Source organism: Salvelinus alpinus, chromosome 1 (assembly GCF_045679555.1).
Source record: "Salvelinus alpinus chromosome 1, SLU_Salpinus.1, whole genome shotgun sequence".
In the NCBI taxonomy this organism is placed as follows: domain Eukaryota; kingdom Metazoa; phylum Chordata; class Actinopteri; order Salmoniformes; family Salmonidae; genus Salvelinus; species Salvelinus alpinus.
Window position 1 is genome coordinate 53,998,864 of NC_092086.1, and position 27,121 is coordinate 54,025,984.

A 27,121-nucleotide genomic window follows, 5' to 3' on the forward strand; every position below is an offset into this window, starting at 1 on the left:
CCAACACGGAAGTGCAACATCGGTGGATGCTGTAGATATCTCCAGCTGAAACTGACGGGTTTGATGGGGATCTTTTCATTATGTTACTTAATAACTTCTTCACCACACATCATTATGATTCACACCTGGACTCCATTACCTTCATCATTTCCTCCCCTTAATATGTCACTCCCAGGTTCACTCAACAGTTGGTACTGTTCTTGTGTATCGGCCTTCAGCCTTATGTTAGTGTCGTGTTCTTGGTTTTGTGTTTTATTAAAACATTTCACCTGCACCTGCTTCCAACCCTAATCTAGCGTACCTGATTAATTAGGTGGTTGATAAACTGAATCAGGTTAGTTACAACTACAGAAGGGTAGTTCTCCAGGAACAGCGTTGGAGAGCCCTGACCTGAACAGTGATTATCATTTTTTTATTAAACTCTTTATTTAGACAGGAGTTACGGTTCTCAAATTGGCATTCATATAGTTTATATGTTGTATTTCCCTTTTGTACCTGTGTTGAACTGAACCGTATTGTCTGTCTACTTAAAAAACATGTGAAAAAAATGTACATGTATTTTGTACTCATTTTCAAAATGTCATTCTTGTCTAAACACAATGAGAGTGGATTTACAATATTGAGCAGTCTTATCCAACCATCAGAGGGGATGTACATTAAACTTGTTGCTGATCAGTCACATGATAATTCTACTTTATGTTTAGGTATTCTTGTTTTGTTTCTTTGTGTAATTTATTTTGAATGTGTTTTTGTACTTTGTAAGGGTTGCTGTTCTTTTAGTTTTTCCTGTTTGTTTTTGTGTGGTAATCACACTGGGGCAGTGGACTGAAGGAGGTGGGGAGATCTGGGTAGCAGTGGACCAGGAACTTTTATCTCCCACTTGACATTGTGGGATGTTTATTTATAAAGTCTGTCCAATGTATTAAACACCCGATTGTCTTACTATGATTGAAGGAGAAATAAGAAAAAGTAATGGAAATAAAACAAACCAAGCTTTTAATAGATAATAGTTTAGACCCCTGAATGAGGCACCCCGCCTCATTCAGGGGTCTAAACTATTATCTATTAAAAGCTTGGTTTGTTTTATTTCCATTACTTTTTCTTATTTCTCCTTCAATCATAGTAAGACAATCGGGTGTTTAATACATTGGACATTGGTGGTGGGTAAAAAATGAAAATAAAATTAATTGATTTAGCTTAGTCATATATATAGACCTTTTTAAGTTGCATCAGGGATCCTCCTAATATCTATTAATGAATAAATGAGGTCAATTCCTTACGTAGGCCTATGATGCAATCCTTTCAAGAGGCTTGGAATTCCTGGATGGAATAGAGGCTATGTATTTATTTATTCCTTTATTTATATATTATAAAATTAAAAGAGAAAAACATTCATCTATTATCATATTGTTTGTATTCAGTTACATATTCAGTCATCCATGCATCCATCCATTCAGTTTTTCATGCATTCATTTGTTAAAAGGCAATATACAGTTCAAAACAACAGCATAGTGGTCACTCAACCAATATTTTGGTAAATAGCCGAGTGATAAGGTTGGAGAAAAGTAATCAGTCAGAGAGATATTTACTCAAGAAATGACCCTCCAAGAGATCAAAATGATCATTTTAATTACATTTTGAAGCCATACAGTGTTTGTTTATATGTATGTTGTTTCAAACAATGTCATAAAAAAGTACATTTTGGGTTCTGTTGAAGTAAGACAGGTGAACGAAGCTCATTAGGCATTTAAAAGTTATATATTCTTCAAGAGTCAATAGGCAGCCTGTGTATCATTAATTTAAAAGTCAAAATAGGATGTAGCAATCGCAGAAATGTCCCCTTTAACTAAGCATATCCAAGACGATGAAAAGTAGTATTATAAGGAATTAGGATGTAGTTTTTTTTTATAATATTGGTTTATTTATAGGAATATCCCTGCTAGTCTCTCAAAAGTAATAAATAGCCAAATGATAAAGTTAGCCTCATTATTCAGATATGGACGTCATATGGACGCCAGGCTCTGATCAGGCCCTACACCCAAACAAGGGCACTGCGTTCATCCACCTCTGGCCTGCTCGCCTCCCTACCTCTGAGGAAGTACAGTTCCCGCTCAGCCCAGTCAAAACTGTTCGCTGCTCTGGCACCCCAATGGTGGAACAAACTCCCCCACGACGCCAGGTCAGCGGAGTCAATCACCACCTTCCGGAGACACCTGAAACCCCACCTCTTTAAGGAATACCTAGGATAGGATAAAGTAATCCTTCTAACCCCCCCCCCTTAAAAGAGTTAGATGCACTATTGTAAAGTGGTTGTTCCACTGGATATCATAAGGTGAATGCACCAATTTGTAAGTCGCTCTGGATAAGAGCTTCTGCTAAATGACTTAAATGTAAATGTAATATAATGCTGCTTAATTTCTATTTAATCATCAGTTATTATCAAGAGTTTAATTCAAATGTATAGACATGCATGGGACTAAAGACAGAAGACCCAAACAGAACGAGATCATATAAAATCATCATCTCTCACTCCCTCTCTCTCTCTCACAGACACGGACACACACCCACACAGAGAGAGAGAGAGAGACAAACAAACAAGCAAATAGCAGTTTTGTGATTAAAAAACAAACATTGTAGTAGGCCTACCCTTAGTCCATAAAAGTTAGTTTAATATTGGTGTTGATGAATGGGGCGGTAGGTAGCCTAGTGGTTAGCGCGTTGGACAAGTAACCAAAAAGTTGCGAGATCGAATCCTCGAGCTGACAAGGGAAAGAATCTGTCGTTCCGCCACCCGAATAAGGTAGTTAACCCGCTGTTCCTAGACCTTCATTGAAAATAAGATTTTGTTCTTAACTAGTTCATTAAAGACATGAAAAGATCTACTGCAATCATTGTGAAGTTAAGAGATAGTTGTTCTTTTTCCCTGTCTTTCTTAGAAACGTTTGAGTGTTCACAAGGCCAGCTATGAGTAACTTCTTTTCAACCTACTTAGGATAACGTGTCTCCCATGAAGGAACACTCGAAACACGATGAGAGGGAAGTGGAGCACAAGGAAAGAGAAATCCGGTCTTGCGGTTCACTGGGCAAAACTTTCCCAAATTCATTCATTTTAACACATAATTTAGCGAGACACCCTTTCACTTTTTGTACATCCTTTCAATCCTCGCTATTTAAATGAATCCGCAGATATGGGATCAGAACACAAACCACATTCACACTGGAGAAAATTTGCAATATACTGGCAACAGGTGAGTCAACAATATGCTATCATTTGATAATTGCTTCAGGATACAAATAATGAATTATTTTCAGGATTATATTCTACTAACAATTATCATCTGCTGCAGATATTCTAACTACAATAAGAATGGCACTTCAGACTATCGCTTGGATGAGCGCCTTCCTCTGCCTTGCGCAAGTTTGTTCCATGCCCATGCCTTGCCATCTACAAGGACAGCTGGTGCGAATAACACACAACCTACTGAGAGACATGGTACGTTTTTTATATTGCTTTTGTCTTGAGAAGTATTATCCAACTATGTTTAACTGAATAGCTCAACGTGAATGCTGTGTTTTCTCTAACTTTCAGGGGGGACATTTTCCTCTGGAATGCCTGCAGGAGAATGTCTTCATGCCATTCCCAGCCACCGCATTTGCAACCTCCGGCGCATCACAGGTAAGGGCAAGCGAGCATATCCAAGTGTTCTTTACAGCATGACAGAGTATTTTCAACCATTAAAAAGTAGATACCTTTAAACTGCCATTTATGTTATTTGAAATTATTGTTGTTGTCCGTTTCAGTTGAGCAGCAGTGGTGCTACGGCTATTTATGAGACATTGAAGAACATCGACACATTGTTTGGAGCTGACGACCTGCCTACTAAGTGGGACCAACAGAAGTTGGAGAATTTTCAGAATATTGTATACCGCCAGATTGAAGAGAGCAAATGTGTGAGTTACTATGCCAGAAGGGTAGTTAACTGTTTAATTGTGGTATTGTGACATTTTTATTATTATTCATCTTCTGCCTTTTTCTTTCTGGCAGATGATGGGCAGTGTGGATACAAGTGATTATCTCATCAGGGCAGAAGGACTGAATACGTACTTTGGGAACATTGCAGCAGTCCTAAAAGAAAAGGTAGACTATAGGTTAAACACAAATAGACATATTTTTTTGATAATATCTCTACATACAATATTCCCCCACATTGCCCTAACAGTTTATTTGTATTTTCACAGAATTTCAATTACTGCGCCTGGGAAGTGGTTCGAAAAGAGCTCCTGTACACCCTACAGTTCATTCTGGAACACAACTCTGATAGCCTTCTGTGGGCCAACAGAACATGAATTTTAACATTTTTAAAATTGAGTTTTACAATTGTACTTGATTTTAAAAGCCTACTATTCTACAATCATGTCATGTGCAACGTCAAACAGAAATATTATACATGTATTTATTTATTTATCAAGGTTATTTATTCATGTATGCCTATTTATGAATGTAATTGATTTATCTATTTGAAAATATGTTGCTCTTCATCAAATGTTAAGTTAATAAACATTTGTATACTTTTAAATATTGTTAATCTTTTTGCTCATTCTGTAGCCCAGTCAATCGGTGTGTGAACATTCAGATTTGTATTAAACATGCTCAGGACATATGGATGTCAGTACAATTAGTCCTTTAGCCTACTAATCCATTAAGGAAAGACCTATAAACAAGTCAACTGTATCTTCTTAAAATGTAGTTGTATTCAAAAGCCTTTTTTCAAATAAGTGTGTTTTAGCACTGGACAGGGCGGGCCTGTTTTGAACGTTGTACTCTGAGCTCCTATACGACTTAATTTGTTGATAGGCATACAATGTTGTTCTATCAATGCCATGATCAGTTCATTTTTACAAGGTTTCATGAGATAAATGCTTAATATAAAATCTGTATAATCAGAAACCTACATCTCCAATTAACGTTGTCCTCATCACATCACCATCATCATAAGCATCATTCTATGAGACTATATATCCATGTTACTTTCCTACTCATTCACATTAGGCCAAACTCACACATCATCGTCATCATTTTCGTCGTCTTGGTAAGCGCCTAATAAAGGCTAATCTTTTGCACATACTCTTTTATCAACCAGAAATTAACACATTGTAAAAAATTGTAATTTACCGAATCAATGTAATAAGAATGAACCGCATGAGAGAAAATGAAAAAGTAAAGACAAAACCACCGCAGTTTACTCTCCATTTTAAAGGCGGGTCGGATTTAGCCTTCATTCAACACTACCAGTCACTTTGTTAATAAAATGTGTTTCATTTCAAAGATGTGCAATATTAACACTGAACAGTCATGCTTCAGATTGAACTACCTGATTAAAAGAAAGTCACATCAGACTTAACGTGTGAGCAAAATGTGATCGCTGTGCCTTGCCTATTGAAAACTTCTATGTAGGGTTAACCCTACATAGAATCTGAAAAATGTGGTGTGCAATGTCCACAATATTGACCATGGCCCTCATTTGCTAATATAGAGCCCTGCAACATTGTAGAAATAGGCTACTGTTTTATTAGTTTTTCCTATTCAATTTTACCTGCTGAATTACTGCTTTCTGACCTCATGAAATGCATTGCTCCAATACAATTCTCCGCAAAGACATGTATGAAAACTGTTCACTTGCAGGACAAAAAACATTCTTATTCATTTCACAACAGCATAATTAAGCATATATTTTTTTACGTAGTAATTACACACTGATTACACTATCACTCGTATTACATATGTCACAACGATTCTTCGATAGGTATGCTATGATGCTGCTAAAGTTGTCTCGCGCACCTACAGTGCTGGTCATAAAAAAAGCTAGCTAGCTGATGGATGCAAACAATGTTCTTCCACATAGAAAAACGACATAATATGTAGCTATAGTTGGTTGGCTAACTATATGGCTAGTTGTCATCATCTAAAATTATCATCATTTATAATACAGTTCTTATTTGATTAATGGTGGTCGGACCCATCTATGTGAAGCTAGACACAATAAGGATTAGCCACAATAGTGGACTTTGAGGTTAGCAAAGATAACCTCCCTCGTAGAGAACCTCCCTTCACATTTCTCACAGTCAATTGTGAATAATAACTCTTCAAATGTTTCCAGTGTCACGTCATGCAGAATCTGCATACCAACCATTTGATATCAATCAGTTTCATGAGGATATGCATTTAGATTTTCCTGAGTTGTAGGCTACAGTTTCGTAGTAGCCTATTGTGTTGTTCTAAATGATGTACAATGAGTGAATTCTAGAGCAGATGGTGTTAACAAACTGTAGCATAGCCTACCTGTTTAGTTTCAATCAAATCACATATTTTGCTTAGCAGCACAATCTTCCTCAAATTTCATGAGAAATTAGTTTTTTTTAGTAACGTTATACTACGCTATTATATTTGGTTCTGTTATGTAGAAAACTATCATTATGTGATCTTGCAGAAATAGATTCAACTTTGATCTAACTTTATTAAATGAGCACCATTCGCCACAGTAGGCTAGCCTGTTCTCTATGAATGGAGAGGAGACTGTGTGGAGTTGGGGGTCCTGCACATGTGCAGAAGCTTCAGGACCTTTAGCTGTTGGGAGGAAAGATCCGTTTATTACATTGCCTGTTTTTATTTCACATCATTCTTTCAATAATCTCACCAGTAAAATCATAACTAACCAACACTAACACTTTGATGAAATCAATTCACTTTAAGCTGTCACTGTAGGATCAATATTGGTTTGTTCTTTACCTCTAGAACACAAGTTGAAACTTCAGGAGGAGGAACCCAAGTGGTGGACCTGGTTTCAAGGACAGACAAGTCATTTCTACATTTGCGGCTTAATGAGGAAATAATGAAAATAATGAAAATCTTTGTTCCGTTGTTCTAGTTTTAGATGCACATTAGGATAAATCTTCTTCAGGCTGCAGGGGCAGTATTGAGTAACCTGGGAAAAGGTGCCCATTTCAAACGGCCTCGTACTCAATTCTTGCTTGTACAATATGCATATTATTATTACTATTGGATAGAAAACACTCTCTAGTTTCTAAAACCGTTTGAATTATTTCTCTAAGTGAAACAGAACTCCTTCTGCAGCCCACTTCCTATCCGGAAGTGAGATTTCTGAAAGCGAGGTCTCTGTTCAAGAGCTTGTCTATAAATGGGCATGTCACTTAGGACTATACATACACGTCATACACCTTCCCCTGGATGTCAAGAGGAAGTGAGAGCAGAAATGAGTTGATTATCTTGTTCTGAGGTGGAATACATCATCTTGGAATGAGGGGTCCGCCATTTTTTTTCTTTTCGAAAGCGCGAAGTTGGACCTGGAATCGCCTTCTGGCAAGCTGTCGTTATGGGCGAATACAATCTCCGGCTTAGATTTTATTTGATACATGTCACAATATCATCCTAAAGTATGTTTTTTCAATATAGTTTTATTATATTATTGAAATTTATTCGGGACTTTAGGCGTGTTGCGTTGTATCACTTTGTTCACGAAGGAGAGGTTAGCGCCGCATGGCCAGTGTGCTTGCTAATTCAAGAGGGAAAGAGTTTGTTCTGGATCCAAACAAAGACGGTTCTGGACAAAGGACCCCTTGTACAACATTCTGATGGAAGATCAACAAAGGTAGGACCCAATTTGGGATGCTATTTCATATATCTGTCGAACTGTGCTATCGCTACCGATTACCTGGAATCAATGCTGTTGTGTGTTAGCTATTGTAGTAAGCTAATATAACGCTATATTGTGTTTTCGCTGTAAAACACTTTTAAAAAATCGGAAATATTGGCTGTATTCACAAGATCTTTGTCTTTCATTTGCTATACACCATATATTTTTCTGAAATGTTTTATGATGAGTAATTAGGTAGTTGACGTTGGTGTCTGTATTTACTCTGGCTACTCCCGTGCTATTTCTGACTGTAGCTGTGATGGTAGCAGTAATGTAAAACTGATTTATAGCTCAAATATGCACATTTTTCGAACAAAACATAGATTTATTGTGTAACATGTTATAGGACTGTCATCTGAGGAAGTTGTTTGTAGGGTAGTTTGGTTGGTTCTAGGTTAGTTAGGTTGGCTTTGTGCATGCTACCTGCATGCTACCTGTGCTGTGAAAAATGTCTGTCCTCTTTTGTATTTGGTGGTGAACTAACATAAATATACGTGGTGTTTTCGCTGTAAAACATTTTAAAAATCGGACATGTTGGCTGGATTCACAAGATGTTTATCTTTCAAATGCTGTATTGGACTTGTTAATGTGTGAAAGTTAAATATTTTAAAAATATATATTTTGAATTTCGCGCCCTGCACTTGAGCTGGATGTTGTTATAAGTGTACCGGTGTCAGGCTTGCAGCCTGAAGAAGATAACATTATGTAAACTATATTACTAATTAACTGTCTTCTTTTGGTTTTATTTCAGAGGGTCAAGCAATGGCGACAAGGTTGTTAAGCCAAAACCTGAAACTGTGGGGAGACTTTCTCTTTAACCTCAAAGAGAAACATGCTTTTCTTATGCTATGAGAAAGCTTGTAGAATGTAGACCTTTCCACATTGCTCTGTAATATTTATTTAAATGTTCAGACTGTGCTCTCTTGTCTCCTGTCTTTGTACTGGACATTTTGGGGGATTTCAAGGTCTTCAACTGTAATTGCGAATAACATTTATCAAATGCATGTGTCAACAATGAATGTGTATGGTTGGCTATATTTTTATATATAAAAAGTTATATCAATGTAATGGATATGAAATGGAAAAGTAAAAACAATAAGAAGAATTTGTCTCCTGTGTTTACCAAAGTAATTTGTTTGCATTGCCACTTTTTATGAAAAAAAATGTTTACAGAATGATTCCATTAATTTTCCTACAATCTTTCACTGAACCAAATATCGAACCCAAGGTGTTCTTCATCACTGAACCAAAATTGGGTCCAAATAGAACTTTGTATGGTGCCATTTACTAATTATTACTGCTACTAATACAAAATATTCATAGATAAGAATATAATAATACATATATTTAATAAAGGACAAAAGAATACCAGCATAGTTTCGAGATTCTATTGTCATTATATGCAAACGTCATCAGAAGCAGCCAAAAGAGTAGATCATCTGCCTCTAATAGAGTTACTGACAGACTCTGAGCAAAACAAATAGTGCTTTAACTTAAAAGTCATGTAATGATTAACTATTGAATCACCATGACATCAAATAAATAATTTCTGTTTGGTCTAATTATTCATTGGGGGAAAAACGGTGAATTGTGGCGGCTGCTACAATGTTGAACCAGGCTCATGTTACGCTTCTCAGGTGAAAGAGCATTAGGTAAGACAGACAGACAGACAGACAGACAGACAGACAGACAGACAGACAGACAGACAGACAGACAGACAGACAGACAGACAGACAGACAGACAGACAGACAGACAGACAGACAGACAGACAGACAGACAGACAGACAGACAGACAGACAGACAGACAGACAGACAGACAGACAGACAGACAGACAGACAGACAGACAGACAGACAGACAGACAGACAGACAGACAGACAGAAGGACAGACAGAAGGACAGACAGACAGAAGGACAGACAGACAGAAGGACAGACAGACAGACACGGAGAAAGTCTAGGCGAAGTGAAAAGTGATGAAGGGATCTGAGACCAGCAGTGAAGCCTAGCCGTATTAGTGGTTCCATAACGTCAACAATTTAGATTGTCTATCAATATCCAAGAATAGACATAAGGCCTATGCTTTCCCAGCAGTTAACTGACTTGCCTAGTAAAATAAAGGTTAAAAAAGAAGAATGGTCCACCACTCAAAGGACATTCAGCCAACTTGACACATTTGTGGGACGCATGGGCTAGCATCCCTGTGGAACGCTTTCTACACCTTGTAGAGTCCATGCCCCGACGAATTTAGGCTGTTGTGAGGGCAAAATGGGGTGCAACTCAATATTAGGAAGGTGTTCCTAATGATTTGTACACCCAGTGTATGGTCAAATATAATTTTTCATATTTCCTTTGTAAAGAAAAGGACAGTTCCAACAAATCATGTTATCATTGCTCGTCAAAATTGCATCACCAGCAGGTGAAAGTTGGTTACATCATTGTTGAAATTAAAAGTTGAGAGACACAGACGTCTCCCTTTCAATTTTCATTTGAAGCGCAACATTGAGGACTTGCAAGAACGCCGCGAAAGGATATTTCGGACTAACTTGGGAACGAAACCCACTAAATTGACTTATTATGTGGGTAAATGTCATAATTTTGGGTTTTGTTTTGACCTCGGCGATTTCGTTATCAGGCTTGTTTTGTATTTTTTTTTTAGGTTCACGCGAAGATAATGGCAGTTAAAAGCCTAGCTCACGTGTAGCTTATTCTCGCAAATAGCCTATATCAAAATAAAATAACCTATATTGTTGTGGTTAAACTATCATTCAACGCTGGCATTTGGTCGTCCAGAAGTCGGACAAGGCATGGAATTCCTTTGGCTGCATGTGCTAGAGTCTGGAAAGTTAAAGTCCCCGCCTCCGGTAGGTTGATCGGGGAAATTCACCATACAATTTTCACTTTCCCATCTCCAAATAAAACTCCTTAATAAGAGCCAAAATGTTCAAACTCAACTGGAAAACTAAGAGCAAAGCAAACTGCTATTTACAATGTATACAATGCAGAGTTGGACGTGTATTTTTCTTATTATTTGCAGAATGCAGAGCGTGTGTCATTGCTGTGACTGGATCCGACACCACTACGGCCACTTGAGCGCAGAATACCTTTCACTGCTGGACCAGATGGTGAGTTATCAGCACACTGTAAGAGGAGACTGAATGCATGTATTAAGGACAGCAAAACAACCAACCAAGTAAAGTAGTCATATGTTTCATGTTTAGCAGCTGTGTTAGAAAACTGTCATCTATATTTGAGTAGCCATAGTAAAAGGGCGCTAGGCTATAATGACAGAGCGATCACGAGAGGCTATATACATTAGGCCTATACTGTCCTTGCAGTAAAAGCTATACTTTTAGACGCGTGACTTAAAATACTATATTGGTTGTATTCCAGGGAGGAGATATCACAGAGCAGGTTGCCCCTGTCTTTTTCCCCGAATCACTTTACAGACCCATAGATGACGCCAAGGTAAAAACTTCAATTTTGACTTTTCATGTTCTGATATGCTTTAGTATAGCGGTCGTGACCCAACGTTACATTGATGGCATAATTGAAGACTATACTGTTTATAATCTTCTTTTTACATGTTCATGTGTAGTTTGAGGACCAAGTCAGATTCCGGAACGAGACCATCTATCAAATCACAAAACTGTTTGATGGGAATATGAAGGCTGTCACTTGGGACAAGAAAAAGCTGGACAATTTCCTCAACATTCTCGAACGCCAATTTGAGAACCTTAAGTCCTGTGTAAGTAACGGGTCTATTTAAAGTATAATCCCTGTTTCGGTCAGGGCTCTCCAACCCTGTTCATGGAGAACCTCCCTTCTGTAGGTTTTCGCTCCAACCCCAGATGTAACTAACCTGATTCAGTTTATCAACCAGCTAATTAATCGGCTGTGCTAGATGAGGATTGTAGTGAAAACCTAAAGGACCGTATCTCTCCAGGAACAGGGTTGGAGAGCCCTGTTTAAGCTGTAGACTTCTAACTGTACAAGTGAGAAAATCTATGTGGGCTATTATGTTCAGTGGAAGGCTAATGTTTTAATCTTGTCCAACAGGTATCACCTGCCAAGATACCTGAGAGGAGACTGAAACGTTACTTCAAGAATTTGAATAGGATGGTACTGAGAAAAATGGTGAGTTTGTTTTCGGATGGCAACGTGCTTAATATATCTAATCAAATGAATATAAACTAGGCTAAGCAGGAGCAGTTTTGAAACATTTTTTGGGTTCTAGGGCCATATGTATTAAGCATCTCAGAGAAGTGCTGATCTAGTATCAGGTCTCCTCTGCCTTATTTATAGTGATCTAAAAGACAATACTGATCGTTAATCAACACTCCTACTCTGACATGCTTCATACATTATTATTATTATTATTACATACGGCCCCAGCCCTTTGTTGTTCAAGACAATATGATCATTATATGACTAGAAAGTCCATACCACTAATATGTACAGTTTTTCAGAACTACAGTGCACTGGCATGGGAGCTCATCAGGAAAGAGACGAAACATCATCTGGAAAGATTGGATATTTTTCAGGCAAAGATTCACTGATCATCCGGACTCATCTCAGAAGCTACGCCCTTACCAGTTTATAAAGCACGAATACAATCATGTGGGACCCTGTCAGTCTATTTATTATATTTAAATGCATAATTTATTGTTTTTTATTATTATACATTTATATTTATATTTTGTATGTCCCTTTTGCACCAATGTTGAACTGAACTGTATTACCTGTCTGCTTGAATAACCTAAGAAAAAATTGCATATTGAAAATGTGTTTAGTTGAATTTAACTGTGTCTCGTTCTGCTTTTCAGTGTCACACTTATTCTCAGTGGTGGAAAAAGTATCCAATTGTAATACTTGAGTAAAAGTAAAGATACCTTACTAGAAAATGACTCAAGTAAAAGTTAAATTCACCCAGTAAAATTCTACTTGAGTAAAAGTATTTGGTTTAAAATATACTTAAGTATCAAAAGTAAAAGTATAAAGTATTTCCAATTCCTTATATTCAGCAATCCAGACGTCACCATTTTCTTGTTTTCTTAATTTACGGATAGCCAGGGGCACACTCCAACATTCAGATAAAACTTACAAACGAAACATCTGTGTTTAGTGAGTCCGCTAGATCAGAGGCAGTAGGAACGACCAGCGATGTTCTGTTGATAAGTGCATGAATTGGACAATTTTCCTGTCCTAATAAGCATTCAAAATGTTACGAGTACTTTTGGATGTCAAGGAAAATGTATGGAGTAAAAATAATAACATTTTCTTAAGGAATGTAATGAAGTAAAAGTAAAAGTAGTCAAAAATATAAATAGTAAAATAAAGTACAGATACCCCAAAATACTTCTTAATTAGTACTTTAATGTATTTTTACTTAAGTACTTTACACCACTGCTTATTCTACATGTTTTACCTGATTAATACTTAGAAATGCGCCTGTTGTAGACAGACCGGGTGTCTGAGGATTGCTCTCACAAGGTCGACTCAGCGGGAGGGAAAATATTGTCTGAACACCCAGACTGTGGTTGCCAGTGAGATTAAACTCGTTGCTGATCGTCAGTCACATGATTTTCTACTTTAAGTTTATACACCACATGACCAAAAGTATGTGGACACCTGCTCATCGAACATCTCATTCCCCCCATTGCTGCTATAGTAGCCTCTACTCTTCTGGGAATGCTTTCCACTAGATGTTACTTCAAACATTGCTGCGGGGAGTTGCTTCCATTCAGCCAAAAGAGCATTAGTGAGGTCGGGCACTGATGTTGGGCGATTAGGCCTGGATCGCAGTCGGTGTTCCATTTCATCCCGAACGTGTTCAATGGGGTTGATATCAGGGCTCGGTGCAAGCCAGTCAAGTTCTTCCACACCAATCTCGACAAACCATTTCTGTATGGACCTTGCTTGGTACACTGGGGCATTGTCAGGCTGAAACAGGAAAGGGCCTTCCCCAAGCTGTTGCCTCAAAGTTGGAAGCACAGAATTGTCAAAAATGTCATTGTATGCTGTAGCGTTAAGATTTCCCTTCACTGGAGCTAAGGGGCCTAGCCAGAACCATGAAAAACAGCCCCAGACCACTATTCCTCCTCCACCAAACTTTACAGTTGGCACTATGCAATCGGGCAGGTAGCGTTCTTCAGGTATCCGCCAAACTCAGATTTGTCCGTTGGACTGCCAGATGGTGAAGCATGATTAATTACTACAGAAAACGTGTTTCCACTGCTCCAGAGTCCAATTGCAGCGAGCTTGACACTACTCAAGCCGACGCTTGGCATTGTGCATGGTAACCTTAGGCTTGTGTGGTCCCGTGGAAACCCATTTCATGAAGCTCTCAAATAACCGTTTAAAAAAAAAATGTATTCTTGTGCTGACATTGCTTCCAGAGCAGTTTGGAACTCGGTAGTGAGTGTTGCAACCGAGGAGAGACGATTTTTTACGCACTACGCGCTTCAGCACTCAGTGGTCCCGTTCTGTTGCTTGTGTGGCCAACCACTTCACGGCTGAGCCATTATTTCCCTTCGACGGTTCCACTTCACAATAAACGCACTTGCAGTTGACCGTGGCAGCTCTAGAAGGACAGAAATTTGACAAAATGACTTGTTGGAAAGGCTGCATGTTATGACTAAGACTTGGAATTCCTGGATAGAACAGAGATATTGTAGATATATACATCCAATTATTTAATGGTGTGAGGTTATTTGCCATAACATCTTGAATGGTGAGTATGTGTGTTTACTTTATATGGTATAATACTCATATGTGCTGTATCTAAATGGTTTTAAGTATGTTTTGTGTATATGTAAAAAAAAATATATATAATAATAATCATCCAATGACTTGGCACATGAAACTGTTAATGAATGCAACGTGTAAACTCAATAAACGCAATTTCCCCCTATAGAAAATTGTCTAGAGTGGATCATCATATGTTCTTTTGGTTGAGTTAAGTATATTTTTTCAATTGAAGATCACCACTGACGTTTGTAGGCAACAAGGGAAGGTTTCGATACACCGGGTTAACTTATGAAACCAACCTTCTTTACAGTCTCATCATAAGGCTTATTTTTGGTGAATCACGCAGCTAGGCTACTCGGTTGTCTCATTTCGATTGGCTGTCAGGAATTTTGTGAGGCCTTCCTATAGGCTACATATTGATGCTTGTCTCAGATTTCCAGACCGATTCTTCGAATACTTCGTGAGATTTTGTTGTTTAGCCGACACTCATGATAACCAGTTTGACGTGGTGGAGTGTTTCATTTAGCATATGTCCGGTGTATCCAACGATGAGATGCACATGGAAGGATGCTCGTCTCAAAATCCCCAAATAAGCACAGCATCAAACTCGGCTGACATAAACCATTGATGATTGTGTTCGAGCACGAGACGCAGCCTAATTTCTAAATCTGGGCACAATTGACATCTTAGCTGACCATATCATGTTTTAAATACCTAAGGTGGTCGTTTTCCGGTTCAGTGCTTGCAAGAGAACTTGAACATCGAATTCAACATGAATTTGTTATTCGAAGACAAACAGTAGCCAAATAATTTTCTTCAATGGAATGATTTTATAGCACACTAATTTACATCCATTTATTTTTCCCAACAGAGAGAGATGGTTTTGACTGCATATATCATTTTAGGTCAAGTGAGAACGATATTTGCTAAACCTTTCCAGCCTCTGTGTCACGACTTCCGCCGAAGTTGTTCCCTCTTATTGTTCGGGCGGTGTTCGGCGGGCGACGTCACCGACCTTCTAGCCATCGCTGATCCATTTTCATTTTCCATTGGTTTGGTCACCAACCTGATTCCAATCCCACCAATTACATGTTGTGTATTTAAACCCTCTGTTCCCCCTCATGTCCTTGTCGGTGATTGTTTATTGTAAGTGTGTGTACGTCTGTACTGGTGTGAGGCGGGTTATGTTACACATGGATATTTATTATTATGTTTTCCGGTGGGTTTTTGTAAATAAATTGCGCCGTTGGAAACACAGTTATTTCTCTCCTGCGTCTGACTCCCCAGCCGCTAGTTAATACCCTTACACTCTGTCATGGAACAAAAGTCCCCTAGATTACTTTAGAAATATAATTTTCCGACAGACAACCAATTTATCGGAATGCGTGATTATGATTATTTTTTGCCTGCTAATTGAAATGTCTTCCCTGATATGATAATACCACTTATTACATTAAATAGTTTCACACAGTTAAATGCAGATTAAAATTATACCATTGGACACCTGTTCATGAAGACACTACGTCGTTCTAGAAAACATTGCTTCAGCTAAATGAAGAAACTTATAAAGCAAAAGGTTAAAGTAACACAGTAGCTTATATTGAATGGTTTAATTTTATTCACTTTTTCGTTCTTCCATTTACTCATTTCAATTTACTGTGGGGTTTTGTCGTTTCAGGACAACAGCTTTTGTACTTGGGAGGATGTTCGAAATTAAATCGTGTGGCAATAGAAGGATCTACAGATTCTACTCGAGTCTATGCACCACACATGAGCAGATGTAATATGTATATTTCATAACACGGCTGACTGTAGGCTACCAAAATAAACCTGCTCACCCATTTAAACCATTTGTAATTCATTGACTGGACAAATACAGTGAAATTCATCTCACGTTTGAAAATAATCATTCATTTGTTGATAGGCATACAATGTTGTTCAATCAATGCCATGATCAGTTTATTGTTACAAAGTGACATAATATAAATGCTAAATATAGAAACTGCATAATCACTAACCTACAACTCCAATTAACCCTCCTGCTGTGTTCCGGTCGAATTGGACCGATTTACAAGTTTTCTTTTGGAAAAATGTAGTTAATTTAATCGGATTGTCATACGGTTCCGTGACTTTGTCCACACAAGGCATCTGAACACACAAAATACATTTGGATGATTTTCATAACATTGGGGTGTTTTATTGAACTTTTGTACACTTGTGATGTTCCCGGTCAAAATTGACCGGTCATTAGAAATGAATGGGCGAGACTACAATTAGTGTATAAAATTGAGTTCAGGCACATGCCCATTCATCAGATGGACAAACTTCCTCTCCCAGACCTCCACATGCATGTGTGTTTGAGCACACAACAGACACATCTCACTCCCCTTCTTTGCTTCCATGGCAACCCCCACCGGAACCTTTCCCCAATAGAATCTTTCCCCCAAGGGAACCACACCTGTTGGCAGTCTCACAAACAATCGCAACATTGTTTCAATAATATATAGCACTGACTCCTTTCACGTGGAACAAGGAAACACTGAACCTGTTCAAAAACAGATGACCTAGTTAATTAAGTTAAGAAATTAGAGGGATGGGTAAGTATGCTCCCTCATGGTGTAGCCTAAGCTATATTTGGGGGGCAGACAGTAATTGGCACAGGTTTTTAATTTGTGATTTAATCAACAACAAAAAATTGTATCATGTTTTCAGAACTTTACCTAATACGTAACTAATTCACTGACCACCATTTTATATTGTCTCCAGGTCGGTGTGGTGTTGGGGCATCCTCTGGAGATGGAGGGTCAGTTACTTCTGGTAACGCGTCATGAAAACATATTTCGACAAGCTGAACACCGTAACGAAACAGAAGGTGGGTCCAATATCAAATGTCCTCGAAAAAAGGCTGAATTAATCACAGGAAAAGTTCTAGATCACCACAAATCGGATGAATTTTGCTGCCACAACTCACATGTGAAACATGGAACTTCCAAACGCCGTTTAAGTCGACGGATGCGTTGGCGCTGCACCTGCTGTGGTTGAGTTGACTTAAAAAAAGAATGCATTGTATGCACTCCAGGAACACAGCGCATGCGCATGTGAGATCGTGGGGTTTAGGTTCGCTTCAAACTGGTGCAGTTTTAAAAATTCCACGACAGCGGAGTCAAGCGGTGACGAAATCAACTGCAGAGTCAAGCAGTGAGGAAGAAGCAGTCTGTTGGACAAACCACATGATCATAATTTTAGACATGTGACATGTACCTGAGGCTGGCTAATAGATTGATGGATGATATATTTACTGACTGACTGAAAAAAACATGCATCTATTAGCCAGCCTCATATTGTTTGTATTCATTTACATATTCAGTCATCCATGCATTCATCCATTCAGTCTTTCATGCATTCATTTGTTTATAGACAATATGCAGTTCAAAACAGCAGCATAGTGGAGTCTATGCACTACAAATGAGCAGATGTAATATATTTATTTCATACCACCACTGTAGGCTGCCAAAAAAACCTGTTGACCCATTTAACAACATTTGTAATTAACTGACTGCAAAAATACAGTGGAATTCATCTCAAGTTTTAAAATAATAATTAATTTGATGATTGGCCAACAATCTTGAACAATCAATGCCATGATCAGATAGTTCATTGTTACAAGGTAACCTAATATAAAGACTTAACATAAAAACTGAATAATCAGAAACCTACACCTCCAATTAACGTCGTAGTCATCATCGTCATATGATTCTATATCTGAATGGGATTTTCATGGTTAAGTAAAAGTTTAGAAAAATAGAGCTATAACCATCATTAGCGTCATCATCATTCACATTCGGTCAAATTCACACATCATCGTCAAGGCTAATTTAGGGCGTATACTCTTTTTTTAAACAAAAATGAACTAACTTTAAAAAGACCCCTTGGAATTTACCGAATCAATTTAATAAGAATGAAGCGCATAAGAGAAAAGGAAAAGTAATTCCCCTGCATGCTGGCAGTACCACCGCAATACCACCGCACATTACTCTCGATTTTAGAGGCGGCGGCTTTAGTCTTCATTCAACACTACCAGTCACTCTATTAATAAAACGTGCTTTTATTTCAAAGATTTGCCATATTAACACGGAACAGTAATGCTTCATATTGCACTACCTGATTAAAAGAGAGTCGACAACAGACTTGACGTCTGTGACCAAAAAATGATCTCAGTGCTACGACTATCAAAAAACCTTTCTACACAGAATCTGAAAAATGTGGTGTGCAATGTCCAAAACTACAGCATATTTACTAAATATGGCCCTCATTTCATAGGAGAGAGCCCTGTACCATTGTATTATAGAAATAAAAAATCAGCCATGGTTTTCTTAGTTTTTAATATTCAATATGTCCTACATTTTAACACCTGCTGAATATGTTAGCATGAAATGCATTGCTCCAATGCAATTCTCTACATATGAAAACTGTTAACTTGATAGGCAAACATTTTCTGATTAGTTTTACAATAGCATAATTAAGAATCACCCGCTGAAAATTGGGTCTTATAAAGGGAAGCGAAAGCCTGAACTACGAAACCCTTCTTCACCACAAAGGGATTTTGACACCTTTACGTAGCGATACTTGTCTTATATAAAATGGGCAACTTCAACAGTCTAGGTATCATATCAATCAAGATTAAGATACTCCGTCTTTATTCATTTTTAATAGCTGTTCCGTTCAAGTTCTTATAAAAGAAACATGGCTGTATTGAAATGGTTAAGCATTTGCCTGACTCTGTTCTGCCAAGGCACAGCAGCATCAACACCTTGCAACTGGACGCAGTGTAGGTTGGGGAAGCTGAACGACGTGAGCATAGACCTGCTCTCATATATGGTGAGGAATTTAAACTGCACCAGTCCGCTATTTGGTGTGCACAAATTGATGCGCAAAATTCGCAATGATATTCTAATTTCTATTTTGCATTATAGCACATTTTATTGTTAAGCAATGCTTTCACGTTTGAACAACATTGTTTCATTTAAGGTTACTATCACAATATAGTTTACTTCTTGATATTGATATGAATTCTATTTCAGGGTGGACTCTTTCCACTTAAGTGTGCAGAAGAAAACGTCGAACTGTTTCCAGAGGATGTTTACAAGAACACAGAGGTAGGATACACTTCAGTATTTTGATAAACTAAAGTACAGTATAACTAAAGTACAGTGTGGTAAATTGGAAGTTTAACCACTTCTTTAGACACCCAATGCCTAAAACCCTGTTTTATTTTATCCAGGGTGAGGACGTCTCTGTGGTTGCATTAGAGGCTATGCGATATGTGGACCAATTATATAACAACAGTCTGACGTCTGTCACGTGGAACAAAACAACACTTAAACAGTTCCAAAACGTCATATATCGTCAAGTTCAAAACTTAGAGTTATGTGTAAGTATGATCCCTCTTGTGTAGTCTATAGGTTATACGATGAGTGTACTAAACATTAGGAAGACCGGCACTTTCCATGACATAGACTGATATAGACATGACATAGACTGGCCAGCTGAATCCAGGTGAAAGCAATGATCTCTCACTTGTTAGATCCACTCCTATTGGTGTGGAGGAAGCCTTGAGACATTTGAGACATGGATTGTGTACGTGTGCCAGTCAGCGGGTGAATGGGCAAGACAAAATATGTACGTGTCTTTCACGGGAGTATGCTAGTAGGTGCCAGGCGCACCAGTTTGAATGTGTCAAGAACTGCAACGCCGCTGGCTTTCTCATGCTCAACAGTTTCCTTTGTGTATGAAGAATGGTTCACCACCCAAAGGACATCCAGCCAACATGACACAACTGTGGGAAGTATTGGAGTCAACATGGGCCACATTCGCTGTGGAACACCTGCTCTGACGAATTTAGGCTGTTCTGAGGGTAGAACGGGGTGCAACCCAATGTTAGGAAGGTGATCCTAATGTTGTGTACACTCAGTGTATTTTGGGGGCAGACAATCGTGGGCATTGGTATTTACATAATTTATACACTACAAATATTTTTGTTATATATTTTCATAACCGTCTCAGAAGTAATGCACTCACCAGCATTTTATATTGTCTCCAGGTCGTAGGTGGTGTTTGGAAATCCTCTGGAGATGGAGGCTCGGTTACTCTGAAAACATATTTCAACAAGCTGAACACCGTCTTGAAAGACAAGGTGGGTCCAATATCAAATGTCCTCAAATAGAGGCTAAATTAATCTGAGAAAAAGTTCTAGATCACCAGAAATAGGACGCATTTCAATGCCACAACTCACATATGAAACTTGGAATTGCCCAGTGCCGTTTTAATGTCGATGGATGCGTTGGATCAACAACACCTGCAGTGGTTGAGTTGACTGAAATAAAATGTATATCTTGTACGCTCTCCAGGAACACAGCGCATGCGCATGGGAGATTGTGCGAAAGGAGATTCGCGAAAACTTGGTGCAGTTCAAGAAATTCATTGACAGCAGAGTCAAGCCGTGAGGAGAACCACAGAATCATCATTGGAGACGTGACATATTCCTCAGGCTGGCTAACAGATTGATGGCTAATATATATACTGACTGACTGACTGGCCGGCTGCTAGATTGACTGAATGACTGATTTATTTATTTATATATATTGGTAGACTGATATTTATGTGTACACTATGTATTTATTTATTCGTGTTTTATATATAATACAATTTAATAAAAATACTTACAACTATTCTCATATTGTTTTCATTCACTTATATAATTAATTCATGCATGCCTGCATTCATCCATTCATGCTTTCATGCATTCATTTTTTATAGACTGACTTTCTAAAGGGGAACTCTGCAGTTCAAACAAAACCAAAGCACACTCAAACACTATTTTTGTAAATAGCTGAGAGATGGGGTTGAAAAAAAGAACCACTGTCACAGAACTATGGATGCAAGGAAGGATTATCCATGAAATCACAATTCTAGTTTTATCTACATTTTGAAGACATACAGTGGTTGTTAATATTTGCATTGTTTCAACCAATGGTGTAAAACACGTTTGCACGTTGGTTTGTTGTGTTGCAACACAATCTCACACTCAATTCGTGCAAATATGTACGAAAACTATTTTGCATATTTCAAGCACTTTTGTGCGTTTTTGTGTGAAAAGATACGCATTTTTGTGCTACTTAATACGTAGGAAAAGCACTCATTTTTGTACGACTTCATTCATTGGAACAAACTTTTTCGGGGTCAAACTTTGGAACAATCTTTTGAAAGTTATTTGAGCAATGCTTGATGAGCAGCTGTCTATTTTTTGTCCCATATATTTTTATATAAAAAAACAAAACGTGATAACAACCAAATATTGTTAATCTGTTATGCAGATGAATGAGGACCCAAAAGCGACGTAATAGTAACAGAGTCTTTATTCCAGTATAAAACAAATAATGATACTCCTGGATATAAATCAATGGAAATCCAAAACAGGAAACTGAAATCCTCTCGTCAATAGAGAGGAACGACTGGAGACGCGACCACAGACTGCAGGTCGCTTCAGGAAGGCACAGGCCGTAGCTGACATAGACACCTGCTCACACGCAGCATCTGAAGAAGGCAAAAGAACACGACAGGGCGGAACAAGACACAGGAACTGCAAACATCAAACAAGAATCCGACAAGGACAGGAGCGGAAAACAGAGGGAGAAATAGGGACTCTAATCAGAGGGCAAAATAGGGGACAGGTGTGAAAGAGTAAATGAGGTCGTAGGGAGAATGAGAAACAGCTGGGAGCATGAACGGAACGATAGAGAGAGAGAAAGAGAAAGAACCTAATAAGACCAGCAGAGGGAAGCACAGGGACAAGACATGATCAAAGACAAAACATGACAGTACCCCCCCACTCACCGAGCGCCTCCTGGCGCACTCGAGGAGGAACCCTGGCGGCAACGAAGGAAATCATCGATCAACGAACGGTCCAGCACGTCCCGAGATGGAACCCAACTCCTCTCCTCAGGACCGTAACCCTCCCAATCCACTAAGTACTGGTGACCACGTCCCCGAGAACGCATGTCCATGATCTTCCGTACCTTGTAAATAGGAGCGCCCTCGACAAGGACGGGGGGGGGGGAGGGAAGACGAACGGGGGCGCGAAGAAAAGGCTTGACACAGGAGACATGGAAGACAGGGTGGACGCGACGAAGATGTTGCGGAAGAAGCAGTCGCACAGCGACAGGATTGACGACCTGAGAGACACGGAACGGACCAATGAACCGCGGAGTCAACTTGCGAGAAGCTGTCGTAAGGGGAAGGTTACGAGTGGAAAGCCACACTCTCTGACCGCGACAATACCTAGGACTCTTAATCCTACGCTTATTGGCGGCTCTCACAGTCTGCGCCCTGTAACGGCAAAGTGCAGACCTGACCCTCCTCCAGGTGCGCTCACAACGTTGGACAAAAGCCTGAGCGGAGGGAACGCTGGACTCGGCGAGCTGGGACGAAAACAGAGGAGGCTGGTAGCCAAGACTACTCTGAAACGGGGACAGCCCGGTAGCAGACGAAGGAAGCGAGTTGTGAGCGTACTCAGCCCAGGGGAGCTGTTCTGCCCAAGACGCAGGGTTTCGAAACGAAAGGCTGCGTAAAATGCGACCAATCGACTGATTGGCCCTTTCTGCTTGACCGTTAGACTGGGGATGAAACCCGGAAGAGAGACTGACGGAAGCACCAATCAAACGACAGAACTCCCTCCAAAACTGTGACGTGAATTGCGGACCTCTGTCTGAAACGGCGTCTAACGGGAGGCCATGAATTCTGAACACATTCTCAATGATGATTTGTGCCGTCTCCTTAGCGGAAGGAAGCTTAGCGAGGGGAATGAAATGTGCCGCCTTAGAGAACCTATCGATAACCGTAAGAATCACAGTCTTCCCCGCAGACGAAGGCAGACCGGTAATAAAGTCTAAGGCGATGTGAGACCATGGTCGAGAAGGAATGGGAAGCGGTCTGAGACGACCGGCAGGAGGAGAGTTACCTGACTTAGTCTGCGCGCAGTCCGAACAAGCAGCCACGAAACGACGCGTGTCCCGCTCCTGAGTAGGCCACCAAAACCGCTGGCGAATAGAAGCAAGCGTACCCCGAACGCCGGGGTGGCCAGCTAACTTGGCAGAGTGAGCCCACTGAAGAACAGCCAGACGAGTAGAGACAGGAACGAACAGAAGGTTACTAGGACAAGCGCGCGGCGACGCAGTGTGAGTGAGTGCTTGCTTTACCTGTCTCTCAATTCCCCAGACAGTCAACCCGACAACACGCCCTTCAGGGAGAATCCCCTCGGGGTCGGTAGAAGCCACAGAAGAACTAAAGAGACGGGATAAGGCATCAGGCTTGGTGTTCTTATTTCCCGGACGATAGGAAATCACGAACTCGAAACGAGCGAAAAACAACGCCCAACGAGCTTGACGTGCATTAAGTCGTTTGGCCGAACGGATGTACTCAAGGTTCTTATGGTCAGTCCAAACGACAAAAGGGACGGTCGCCCCCTCCAACCACTGTCGCCATTCGCCTATGGCTAAGCGGATGGCGAGCAGTTCGCGGTTACCCACATCATAGTTGCGTTCCGATGGCGACAGGCGATGAGAAAAGTAAGCGCAAGGATGGACCTTATCGTCAGACTGGAAGCGCTGAGACAGAATGGCTCCCACGCCCACCTCTGAAGCGTCAACCTCGACAATGAATTGTTTAGTGACGTCAGGAGTAACAAGGATAGGAGCGGATGTAAAACGCTTCTTGAGGAGATCAAAAGCTCCCTGGGCGGAACCGGACCACTTAAAGCAAGTCTTGACAGAAGTCAGAGCGGTGAGAGGGGCAGCCACTTGACCGAAATTACGAATGAAACGCCTATAGAAATTAGCGAAACCGAGAAAACGCTGCAACTCGACACGTGACTTAGGGACGGGCCAATCGCTGACAGCCTGGACCTTAGCGGGATCCATCTGAATGCCTTCAGCGGAAATAACAGAACCGAGAAAAGTGACAGAGGAGACATGAAAGGCGCACTTCTCAGCCTTCACGTAGAGACAATTCTCTAAAAGGCGCTGGAGTACACGTCGAACGTGCTGAACATGAATCTCGAGTGACGGAGAAAAAATCAGGATATCGTCAAGGTAAACGAAAACAAAAATGTTCAGCATGTCTCTCAGTACATCATTAACTAATGCCTGAAAGACAGCTGGAGCATTAGCGAGACCGAACGGCAGAACCCGGTATTCAAAATGCCCTAACGGAGTGTTAAACGCCGTTTTCCACTCGTCCCCCTCTCTGATGCGTACGAGATGGTAAGCGTTACGAAGGTCCAACTTAGTAAAGCACCTGGCTCCCTGCAAAATCTCGAAGGCTGACGACATAAGGGGAAGCGGATAACGATTCTTAACCGTTATGTCATTCAGCCCTCGATAATCCACGCAGGGGCGCAGAGTACCGTCCTTCTTCTTAACAAAGAAAAATCCCGCTCCGGCGGGAGAGGAAGAAGGCACCACGGTACCGGCGTCGAGAGAAACAGACAGATAATCCTCGAGAGCCTTACGTTCGGGAGCCGACAGAGAGTAAAGTCTACCCCGAGGGGGAGTGGTCCCCGGAAGGAGATCAATACAACAATCATACGACCGGTGAGGAGGAAGGGAGCTGGCTCTGGACCGACTGAAGACCGTGCGCAGATCATGATATTCCTCCGGTACTCCTGTCAAATCACCAGGTTCCTCCTGAGTAGAGGGGACAGAAGACACAGGAGGGATAGCAGACATTAAACACTTCACATGACAAGAAACGTTCCAGGATAGAATAGAATTACTAGACCAATTAATAGAAGGATTATGACATACTAGCCAGGGATGACCCAAAACAACAGGTGTAAAAGGTGAACGAAAAATCAAAAAGGAAATGGTCTCACTGTGGTTACCAGATACTGTGAGGGTTAAAGGTAGTGTCTCACATCTGATACTGGGGAGAAGACTACCATCTAAGGCGAACATGGGCGTGGGCTTCCCTAACTGTCTGAGAGGAATGTCATGTTTCCGAGCCCATGCTTCGTCCATAAAACAACCCTCAGCCCCTGAGTCTATCAAGGCACTGCAGGAAGCAGCCGAACCGGTCCAGCGTAGATGGACCGACAAGGTAGTACAGGATCTTGATGGAGAGACCTGAGTAGTAGCGCTCACCAGTAGCCCTCCGCTTACTGATGAGCTCTGGCTTTTACTGGACATGACATGACAAAATGTCCAGCAGAACCGCAATAGAGGCAAAGGCGGTTGGTGATTCTCCGTTCCCTCTCCTTAGTCGAGATGCGAATACCTCCCAGCTGCATGGGCTCAGTCTCTAAGCCGGTGGGAGGAGATGGTTGAGATGCGGAGAGGGGAAGCACCGTTAACGCGAGCTCTCTTCCACGAGCTCGATGACGAAGATCTATCCGTCGTTCTATGCGGATGGCGAGTGCAATCAAAGAGTCCACGCTGGAAGGAACCTCCCGGGAGAGAATCTCATCCTTAACCTCAGCGTGAAGTCCCTCCAGAAAACGAGCGAGCAACGCCGGCTCGTTCCAGTCACTGGAGGCAGCAAGAGTGCGAAACTCTATAGAGTAATCCGTTATGGATCGATCACCTTGACATAGGGAAGCCAGGGCCCTGGAAGCCTCCTTCCCAAAAACTGAACGATCAAAAACCCGTATCATCTCCTCTTTAAAGTTCTGATAATCGTTAGAACACTCAGCCCTTGCCTCCCAGATAGCTGTGCCCCACTCCCGAGCCCGACCAGTAAGGAGTGATATGACGTAAGCGATCCGAGCTCTCTCTCTTGAGTACGTGTTGGGCTGGAGAGAGAACACAATATCACACTGGGTGAGAAAGGAGCGACACTCAGTGGGCTGCCCAGAGTAACATGGTGGGTTATTAACCCTAGGTTCCGGAGACTCGGAAGACCAGGAAGTAGCTGGTGGCACGAGACGAAGACTCTGAAACTGTCCAGAGAGATCGGAGACCTGAGCGGCCAGGGTCTCAACGGCATGACGAGCAGCAAACAATTCCTGCTCGTGTCTGCCGAGCATAGCTCCCTGGAACTCGACGGCAGTGTTGAGAGAATCCGTAGTCGCTGGGTCCATTCTTGGTCGGATTCTTCTGTTATGCAGATGAATGAGGACCCAAAAGCGACGTAATAGTAACAGAGTCTTTATTCCAGTATAAAACAAATAATGATACTCCTGGATATAAATCAATGGAAATCCAAAACAGGAAACTGAAATCCTCTCGTCAATAGAGAGGAACGACTGGAGACGCGACCACAGACTGCAGGTCGCTTCAGGAAGGCACAGGCCGTAGCTGACATAGACACCTGCTCACACGCAGCATCTGAAGAAGGCAAAAGAACACGACAGGGCGGAACAAGACACAGGAACTGCAAACATCAAACAAGAATCCGACAAGGACAGGAGCGGAAAACAGAGGGAGAAATAGGGACTCTAATCAGAGGGCAAAATAGGGGACAGGTGTGAAAGAGTAAATGAGGTCGTAGGGAGAATGAGAAACAGCTGGGAGCATGAACGGAACGATAGAGAGAGAGAAAGAGAAAGAACCTAATAAGACCAGCAGAGGGAAGCACAGGGACAAGACATGATCAAAGACAAAACATGACAT

The 27,121-nt window shown here is 40.7% G+C and overlaps 3 protein-coding genes across 3 annotated transcripts; all 3 read left to right on the top strand.

Moving 5' to 3' along the window:
* The first annotated feature begins 3,367 nt into the window (after nt 1-3,367).
* LOC139568054 (interferon alpha-7-like) lies at nt 3,368-4,347 on the top strand. The gene is made up of 5 exons (XM_071389753.1): nt 3,368-3,493; nt 3,590-3,676; nt 3,802-3,951; nt 4,046-4,138; nt 4,240-4,347. The coding sequence occupies exons 1-5, from the start codon at nt 3,368-3,370 to the stop codon at nt 4,345-4,347; spliced, it is 564 nt and encodes a 187-aa protein (XP_071245854.1).
* Nucleotides 4,348-10,699: 6,352 nt separating this feature from the next.
* LOC139568080 (interferon a3-like) lies at nt 10,700-12,268 on the top strand. The gene is made up of 5 exons (XM_071389779.1): nt 10,700-10,834; nt 11,103-11,177; nt 11,308-11,457; nt 11,769-11,846; nt 12,179-12,268. The coding sequence occupies exons 1-5, from the start codon at nt 10,700-10,702 to the stop codon at nt 12,266-12,268; spliced, it is 528 nt and encodes a 175-aa protein (XP_071245880.1).
* Nucleotides 12,269-19,148: 6,880 nt separating this feature from the next.
* LOC139568050 (interferon a3-like) lies at nt 19,149-21,187 on the top strand. The gene is made up of 5 exons (XM_071389750.1): nt 19,149-19,337; nt 19,541-19,615; nt 19,741-19,890; nt 20,560-20,652; nt 20,867-21,187. Exons 1-5 carry the CDS (start codon nt 19,203-19,205, stop codon nt 20,960-20,962), a joined length of 549 nt encoding a protein of 182 aa, XP_071245851.1. The 5' UTR covers nt 19,149-19,202; the 3' UTR covers nt 20,963-21,187.
* Nucleotides 21,188-27,121: the final 5,934 nt, after the last annotated feature.